General features: G+C 38.1%; 1 protein-coding gene across 1 annotated transcript; it reads left to right on the forward strand.

The window, feature by feature from the left end:
* Window positions 1-143: 143 nt before the first annotated feature.
* On the forward strand, window positions 144-2,298 carry TDRP (testis development related protein). The gene is made up of 2 exons (XM_010176299.2): window positions 144-245; window positions 1,854-2,298. The coding sequence occupies exons 1-2, from the start codon at window positions 184-186 to the stop codon at window positions 2,197-2,199; spliced, it is 408 nt and encodes a 135-aa protein (XP_010174601.2). The 5' UTR covers window positions 144-183; the 3' UTR covers window positions 2,200-2,298.
* Window positions 2,299-9,965: the final 7,667 nt, after the last annotated feature.

Below are 9,965 nucleotides of genomic sequence, written 5' to 3' on the forward strand. Positions count from 1 at the left end.
CCCAACTGCATGGCCATCCTCTGCAGGCTGTATGGAGCACACCAGAGGCAGGGCTGTTGCTGCCTGTCAGCCACCCAGAGTCAGCACTGACATCCATACTCTGTGCTTCACATTTATGAAGGTGTTTACTTCTCTGTATAGGTTCAAGGTGCAAGTTTCCGGGGCTGGAAGGAGGTGACATCTATGTTCAATAAAGATGATGAACAGCAATTGCTAGCAGGATGCAAATCTCCAAAATCCAAAGGGTGAGTAAAACCAATTGGTCTGTCTGCTATTGAAATACACTCAGAAAATAGCTGTGCAAAGTAGTGATGGTAAATGCTGAAAAGCAGTAGTGTTCAGCTCCTGGAAGTTAAATCACAGAGAAAGGCTCGTGTGCATTTCAAAATTATGTATATATGAAGCTTGGAATGAGTAAGGCATGCTGTATTAGGAAAGGATGGATACTGTTGACCACCTTTTTGGGTCTGTCAGGAAGAAAAGGGACTTTAGCTGCATATTAATTTTTTACTGTAGAAAAGGAGTAAAGGTTTCTGAATATAAGAATCGAGCAACCCAGTGAAGAGAGCGGAAGTTTGAAAACTGAGTTACCACAAATGTGGAAAACTATTTAAGCATTATTGTGAAAACTGCCTGTATTTCAAGTTTAGGGTCTTTTTCCATAACTGTATACCATGATGTTTACTTTGCTTTACTTTTAAAGGAAAACACAACTTCTCAAGTGCTGTACTCACACGATATGAGAAAAGTGTTTGAAGTCTGTGAGTGGCTTTAGTAAGATGAAAATTCTGAAAAATCTAACTGTAAATTAAAAATTCAGTAAAGGAAAAGTCATTTTATGGTGCTAGTTCAGTTTCTTTTAATTAAATATGACAGTGTCAAACTTTCATTAATGGAAAAAAAGATCTTTTAATAGATATATTAAAAAAAAATCAGTGATGGTTTTGTTTGTGGAATTTGTATGCTATTAGCAGATAATGTTTGTAGTTTGCTATTTAGGTCATTGAACCCTGAAGGTTCTGTGTTTCACCACTATTATTCAGCCTTTCATTGTGGTCCGTTTTTTTTATTACATACACAACCCTGCATATGAACTTAAGCATAAACATTTGACATTCTGTATTTTAAATACTCCACGCTGCAAATAATTCAGATTGAAGGTTCATAATGGGATAAGAAATGTAATAATATGAGTAGCCTTTCAAGTGTGTCTTTGAGAGAGAAATTGCAACAAGGGTTATTTTCTCTTGGTTTTGGGAGTTCTTACCAGAGATACAAAACAACTGTTTTCAAAATATCGTGCAGATGTTTATGGAAAAAAATGCTGGTATCTTTAAAGTCCTAATAGTATGTGTATCAACTATTTTAGGGTATAAGGTTTAACTGGCAAGGTCATAACAGGTGTGTGAAACTGAGGAACATAGTGATTGTTAAAGCTGGTGGTAAACAAAACATTTTCATATTCCTTGTACTGTCCTAGCTCTGAGGTTTTTGGGGTTTTTTTTGGTTAAAGTTCCTAAATTGTTCTAATGTATGCTAAAATACTTCATACATTTCCAAAGGCAGTTCTGTGTAATTTACCAAGGGGGAAGTCTAAGTTCTTTTATAATAGGAAATGGCCATACTCAGTCCACTTCTGATTTATCGCTGCAAGATTCTACTGTGTGTTCAGGCTTACATGGATACAAGGGTGTTTTTCCTAGAGCTGACAGTAGTGGATGTGCTGTCATAGGCTGATGACTGATTAGTGTTCCTTACTATAAAATATAACAAATTAATTGAATGTTTATTAATAACTATTGCAGCCATTGTTAAATTAAGAAATTAATCACCAAATTGTTGTTTTTTTCTAGAACAAACCTAAAGTTAAAAGAAGAGATGAAGTCTGAAAAGAAGCCAGGTTTTTGGGACAGTTTGGTGATAAAGCAGAATGTCCCATCTAGGAAACCAGATGAGATTGAGGGATGGGAACCTCCGCAGATTACCGCTGCTGACTCTACCAGTGATGCAGCAACTACTTTAAGTGACTATACAGCCTGGTCAGGCTGGGAAGATGAAACCAAAGGCTCCACAAAATACACAAACCTGGCCAGCTCAGGAAACAGTTCCAGGTGGAGTATCAAATCAGCTGGAAAGCTGGTTAGTATTAGACGTCAAAGCAAAGGTAACCTTACTGACAACTGGGAAGAGCTAGAATGATACTGGTAATGTGAAGTCCTTTATAGATAGGAAGAGAAAGGTTCCATGATTTACTTGTTTGTTTAAACCAAAATCAAATCTGCTCAATATTGCACCTTTATACAGTACTTTGTTTTATTCAGATTGTTACAAATTTTTGCTCACCTGATAGTAGAATTTCTTACTACATTGTTAAATAGCTATGTTTTCCACACTGAAAAAGGTAGAGAATCTATTTTGTGCCTATATTTCACATTCAGACTCTGCAGTATGTTGGATTGTTGGTTTTACCAAAAAAATGTAATTCCTTAGTGAATGTATACACTGGTTGTACATTTGACTGCCTTATGTAGGAACTTCCACTAGCTTGAGGTCCTGGGGTTTTTCTGGTATTTGAGGGCCACTCAGAATTTTAGTTTTGATGCTGTCCCTTTTTAATGAAGAATACTGATCTGTTGCTTGCAGGGAGAATGCTTATACTTAGTAGACTGTTTTCCAAATCTTCAGCTTCAGCATATGCTTCAGCTGGTGCACACAAGATGCTCAACTGTCACAACGTGCTATACTGTGTATGAAATAGGAAAAGCTATTCTAATGTGATTCCTTCCATCACAGGACTTTCACCAATAGTCAGGTCAAATGGGTCTTCCAGAACTGTGTGTTTTGTGTTGGTTTTGTTTTGTTTCATTTTTTTATATTGAACATTTTCTGACAAAGCTCAGCTTCTCAGTTTTTAAGATGCACGTCACGCCAAAAGTAAAAATTACTGAAAATTTGGAAAGCAGCGGTGAGTAGAGTATAAGAAGATCTCGATACTCAGTATTCGTAGTCCTGGATCTAGGGATAAGTTGCTTCTTATGGAAGGGTGTATGTTTTAATTTCCACAATAGCTGATCCTTGTTCTACAACTTTTCTGTTTCGTACTGTGTTGTTCCTTCCTCTCCTGCCCCATAAGCAGTGATTGAATTATACTCTTGGCATTTTCAGGGTAACTGAGTAACTGAGCCATTGCAAGTATGTGCATGCACACAACTTCTGAAGCATTTTTGTTATAAAGCTCTGTTTTATTAGCTACTGATATTTTAATTTTTTGTTAAAAGAAGGTGAAGTGTTAAACTTGAGATTTGAAATGTATATAAGAATACTAAAAGTGCCTCTTAATAGCATATTGTCTCTCATTAGCAATGCGGCTAATGTCAGATCCAAAGTTGGTTTCCATTTTGTTTATACAACCTATATAAATACTAAAACATTCATGGAAAAAAAAAAAAATCAAACCAAAAGTTTAATAAGAAATAAACAGTAGGACTTTTCTGATTGCTAAACTGGTGTAACAGAACTGAAAACTTGTTGACTGCCTAGCAGCATGGCCAGTACAGTCAGATGATCAAGTTAGCATTTCGGAGAAAATCGGCGTTTTTACGAAGCATATACCTTAAGAAAGCATATACCTTTATATAACTGATGTCTTGTAAACATATTTTTGCAAGAAGCTTATGCTGATGTAAAGGGATGCATGCAATTTTCTCCTAAGCTTGTACCTTGTTTCTGTTACTGCCACATTGCTCCTTTCTTAGCTTTCTCTTTCTCCTCTCTCTTCCAATTCATGGATAGTTTTCTGGCTTACAGTTCCTGCATAGCTATTTTTTGGAGATTCCTATTGAGATGTGCCTGGAGGGAAACTGTAGCAATTCCACCCCCCCCCCTTACCCCCCGGTATTGATACTGTTCTTAAGCTTATATAAAAGAACATCACTGTTTTGTGCTACAAACCAGGATCTTGTAACTGGCATATGTATTTGTGAAATTGGCATTATCTATTAAAAAACACAGGCATAGAGGAGAAAGGGTTAGCATTTATATTGCATCATTCAGTCCGTGAGTAAACTCTGTATTTGCCTTTGGCAAGTACGTATACTGAGGTTAATTATAGGAAAGAATTAGTATTCTTGGGTAAAGTGTGCTGCATTTTATGGTTTATGGAATACCCTCTAAGGCATAAGTTAGTATTTAGTTTGGTTGTTGGTGCTGACCTAAAAGAACAGGAAAAGATCTGCTAGCAGCCCTCAATATTTTGCTCTCAAAGATGGGCTGAGAACTTTTAATTTTCCTCCTGAAGAAACTATTTATACTGTGACCAGTAAAAGTTTTGCCTTGGACATTAATTATACTGTCAAGTGCCTGTTTCTCACCTTGATGATGTGTTTGATGCACAGCTTAACTGCAACATTTTTCAATTATTTTTTAATTTGTTTTTAAATGTATGATAAAGAGGATGTTCTCAAAGCTGAAGCCGATTCTAAAACAAAATGGCATCCAAGTGGGGAATTGAGATGTGTAAACTTACAGTTTAACTCCTAATGATGAGAGTTTTGGTGTGCTTTTTAAGTGATATTCCCTCAGAAAAAAAAAACATTTCTAAGGATGAACATTATTAAATTTAATATAATTTATTGTTATGCTTTAATAATGTATTTGTCTTTTGAGAACTCACTGGTGTGAGCTTTTCTTCTCTTATGTTTATAAACTTGTCTGAATTTTCAGAATGGGGTCCTCTTTTCCTTTACCTTCTTTAGATGCTTATCTACATTATATGTTTATGGGCTTAAGCTATACACAGCTCCGTACGTGGAATAAGTGTAGAATATGTCCCTTAGTATTTGTTTTGAAATTGCATTTCGATCTATGTGAGATGATTTAGAAGAAGATAGCATTAAGATTGTATGATAAGATTGCACAAAATAAAATATAGTTTATATTGCTTTCTCGTAGCCAATCTGCATGATTGTTGGCGTGGTTTTAACGGGAATTAAAAGCTTAATGTGGCTGTAACTAGTCACTTAACTAAGCAAAGTTCTTTCTGAGTATTTTTATTTATTAGCATAATTTGGAAAAAGAAAAATAGTATTTTCCATATGAATAAAGATTTAGTTTGAACTGAAATGCCTTATTCCTTGATTATTTTTTTTTTTTTTGTCCCATTTTATCTGCCATGTGAGTTTATTTCCATCTGCGTGGACGTTACTGGCATCGTTGTAGAATACGGCCAAGGAGGTAATAGCTGTTTACCCAAACTCGGTGAATCATGCCATCTCAGAAGCTGCAGCATCCCAGATTTTAAAGCGTCGCCCATTGCTTTCACGTGGGGAGAGTTCATTGGTTTTGAAAAACTGCAAATAGTTTGTTTTACTGGTATTTATTGGTGTAAACATTTCTTCTTTTTTTTTAATTTATTGGCTGTTACGAGAGCTTGGGCAGAGCAGGATTCTTTAAAAAAAATTTCACCAGCTACGTGTAAGCTGGAGGACCTGGAATGCTTTTGCATACACTGGCCCCATAACGAGGCGAGACCTGCACGTCCTGGACTGTGACAACAGTGAGATGCAGCCACTGTTACCTGTAGATCAGCTATAGAAGGAAGGGTACTGTCAGCTTCTCCTTCTTCTGCTCTGGTCTGCTGGCTTTGTTGCTGTCTAAATAGACTTAGCAGGCAACACTAAAGGTAAAATGTATCTTATCTGAGCGTGTGAACTGGCTGAAACAGAGAATTTTATTAATACAAGTTACATTCTTAGGGGAAAAACCACTATATCAAGATGCCTCTGACAGTACCTGGGTGGGTCACGTGCACATCCAGGCAGGTGAAGGGGAGTGGAGGGATTTGCATTTCCAGACCCTGGGTAGACAAGGACCCTGCCAAGTTTTGGGCGTAGCTGTTCCCACAGCCCTGGTGAATTTGGCCTGGCATCTGTCTCTATTTCCAACACTTTTTGCAATGCTGATTAATATATATATATGAATGCTGGATGACAAAGCTGTCATCTTCCCCAAGCTAAACAAGCGCAGCTCCCTCAACCTTTCTCCCTTAAGAGAGGTGCTCCAGCCCTCCAGCCTTATGTATCTGTTTCTTGTGTATCTAAACTTTTCTTACTGATTTCTTTTTTTTCCTGAGTGCCTGCTACTTGGTTTCTGTTGTGCAAGTATCTGGCAAATGAAACCAGCACTATGGAGAAGAAAAATAATTTCCTAAAAGGCTTAGTCACTGGTAATAGTTTGCAAAGGTGTGTATCATTAGATGTCCCTCTGTCTCTCAAAAATTTCTTGCAGCCTGACTGCTTTGTACCATACAAGACAAGGAATCATTCAGGTGATAGGCAAAGAATCCAGTTTAGAAATTGAAAGGAGAGAGTTACATTTATTTTAAGTGCAACCAGCATGATAGCAGAAAAAAATGCTTCTCCTATAGCTACAAAGTAATAAGGAATATGAAAACCATCAGAAAATAGGGATATAAATAATAGAAAATTATATGAAATATATAATAATAAACAAAGTGTAAGGAGAAGAGGGTTTTTGATATGATATTTGCCAACTCTTATCACTGATACTGAATAAAGAAATACCTGTTCTGTATTTGGGAAGAAAATGTTCCTATTCTATGTCTGTTATTTATGAAAAGATGCAAGAAAGCTAACATATTCTTTTCAAGTCCGTAATAATCTGGTAAAAGGTTGGCTGGCACTTAAATTTTTGTGCTCTTTAGACCCAAATAACACTAGTGAAAGCTTAATAACATGTTTTGAACTGTGAGTTTGCTACTGGAAAAGAAAAAGCATGACTTTCTGCAGAGAAAAACACACAGCTGTATTTTTAAGCCTAGTTTGTCCGCTATTGAAAATAATAGTGTAACAGTTTGCTTTCTGGTTGCTCTAACCCCTTGTACTGAGAAGACTCATTGAACAGGTGAGTTCAAATAATTTTTCAGAGCATTGTCTAGTTTAATTATTTGAGGTTGTATAGTACAACAGCTCAGATTTGGTACAGAACCATTCCTTTAGCTTAGTGATGTCTTCTGGTTGTCTTATCTTGTACCTCTTTCCTTGAAAACCCCACTTGCTGTTGTCCTGAACATCTTGTTTGTCCAGGAGCCTTGCAGTTCTCCACAAGATTATGCTGCTAAATGCTTCTGGTATTGGAGAGACCGAGAAAAGAGTGGGATGCTTGTGCTGGAGAAAGGAAGGGAGACTCCTGTATCCAGAGGCCAAGTGTACTTGGAATATTAATTTTCTTTTTTTTTCTGCCAAAGATTTCTTATGTGCAAGATAATGAATATTAATTATTCTTTGCTTTGTTTTATTTTTGTGCTTTTCCCCATTAGCTTTTTTTGGGTCACATACACAAAGACATCCTCTCTGATTACATAAAGACTTAATTTTTGCTGTTTCTGCCATGATGGACACCCACTTTCAGGCAGCCTTGCCTCCAGCTGAATGCCTGTAAACAGTTTATCTTTTGAACATTTGGACAGAAACTTGGCAACCAACATTTGACAGGACAAACAAAGGAAAACAAGCCCAGCATCATTTCCCATGAGGAAGTAAACTATTGTTTGATAGGATGGAGCACAAGATTCCCAGAAGTCATACTACAGATACAGTAATGCTGCAGATAGATAGGGATATTTTGAATATTTGAGACTTAATTAAATACATACTTGCTCTTTTTTTCAATTTTTAAACTCGCACATCTCCTGAAGTGTGCTGACCTGTCTGCTTAGCGTGGCTGTCACGCAGCTGCCTGCATGAGAGCACATGCATATTGAAACAAACCGTTGTGGCCAAGGTGGACAGCCTGTTGGCAGCTGAAGCCCTGGTGGAAGATCTGAGCTCCTGACCTGTGCGGTGGAGCTGGCTGCACTGTGGACAAGGGGAAGGTTTTCAAGAGCTCCTGCGTTATAGTCAAGTATATCTCATTGTAGTGACTTAGGAAATACTGCCCAAGTATTGCTTTTATAAATTAACCAAGTTCTAAAGGGATACCATTGAGTTAAGAAGGGGACTACAGGTTTACATGTAGAACAACAGGGAGCAAATCATGGGAGAGTGGTGCTTGAGGCACGTGGAACTTTGTTCTGCAATCTAAGCATTGTGTGAGAATGACAACCAACTTCAGCCAATGAATTATTCTTCCATTATTCTTTTGTTACAAATACCCTAGAAAGACAGCATTCAAGTGGAATGAACATATAAAAATTAAATAAGTAAATTTAGAATTAAGTGGTGCCTGTTTTGAAAAGTGTTAGAAAGGCTTTCAGCTGAAGGTGCAGTGACTACCCATAAAGTACAACAAATACAAAGCTGAAGATATTTTATTCATATTTGTAGAAGAACGTGCACATAAACCTGCAGGAAATAAGCATTACCAGGAGGTCTGAAAGGCAGTGGGACAGCTCTGTGTGTTGCACAGAGAACAGCCCATGGGAATGAAAAGAAAAGAAACCCAGGTTTAGTGGCATTCTCACCTCTGCCACCTTCTGAATCCGCTTACCTGTCCTGTCCCTGAGTACAGACATTGTCAGCTTTAAAGATAACCTTCATCCTACTGAACTTTGCAGGAGTTGGGAATTATGTTCCAGTGTCTTTTAAGGGGCTGGATTTGAGCCTTGCAGCTGAAAGCATAGAAACAGTGCACAGCAATAGCATAATTAGCTAATACTTCAGTGTTCTGAACCGTAATTTAACAACTGTTTTCAAACATTTGATCCTGTTTGCTTTCATATTGGTATCTTTGTGTTGAATTGGCAACCTTAGCTGGACATTAAGGGCCTAGCCTTACTCTGACACCCAGCATACAGGAGGAGAAAACTTCATCAGGACCACTTGCTGGGAAATCAGGAGGGAGGACCGTAGTGCCCTCTTGTAGCAACACACGCTGGGGTACGTACGCTTCAGCATACAATGCCACACAGTTAGGTGGTAGCTGCTGCTTGTGCTTGGCCGTGATGCTTTGACCCTTCCGTAGGTGAGTACCTGAATGTGTAGCCCCATGACTAAATACTGACTGAGGGCTAGAGAAAATGAATTATTATATGGAAGTGGAGTAGGTTCAGCTGAAAAGACTGAGGAAGAATGTAGAATTTCATTTAGATTGTCAGTTTATGTTTTTTACTGGTTTATTAACAAGATCATTGTTAACATGAAATCCTCTCCCTTGCCCTCATGAAGAGATTAAAAAAACCCACCACAACATCACCAACCCTGTTGATCAAAGTTACAGCCTTAGCTTTGTGCTTAGGTGACACAATTAACATCTATCTTTGTATCCATCTACTGACTTCAGAACATGTAGTCACTTTAATCAAGCTTTGTTACTTGCCTAGTCTAAGAAATATATTCACTAAATATTTAACTAGCTTGTGAAACTACTCCCAAAGCTCAGTTTTGCTGAATGTTAAAAACTTGTAACACTGCTCCTGACAGTGTGATTCTGCACTCAAAGTCTTTTAAGATTTTTTTTTAAGAAATGGTAATAACCCTGAACTGAAATAGTTCTCAGGGCATGTGTGCATATCACTTCTCACTACCCCCACCCCCCCTTTTTTTTTTTAGTAGCCATAAGAAAGTTTTAAAAAGCCACCTTACTGGCTTTTAGACCTGGGAGTCCTGGCGCACACCTAGTTGAACATCTGCCAAACAATGTGCCCTTACCACTTATAAGGTTAATGGTATCCTGGGCTGCATCAGGAGGAGTGTTGCCAGCAGGCAGAGGGAGGTGATCCTCCCCTCTACTGGTGAGGCCTCACTTGGAGTATTGTGTCCAGTTCTGGGCTCCTCAGTACAAGAGAGACATGTCCAGTCAAGGGCCATGAAGATGAAGGGACTGGAGCCTCTCTCCTATGAGGAAAGGCTGAGAGAGCTGGGACTGTTCAGCCTGGAGAAGAGAAGGTTCAAGGGGAACTCATCCATGTCTATCAATACCTGAAGGTGGAAAGAGGATGGAGCCAGGCT

The sequence above is a fragment of the Antrostomus carolinensis genome, unplaced genomic scaffold, assembly GCF_000700745.2.
Source record: "Antrostomus carolinensis isolate BGI_N321 unplaced genomic scaffold, ASM70074v2 scaffold17599, whole genome shotgun sequence".
In the NCBI taxonomy this organism is placed as follows: Eukaryota; Metazoa; Chordata; class Aves; order Caprimulgiformes; family Caprimulgidae; genus Antrostomus; species Antrostomus carolinensis.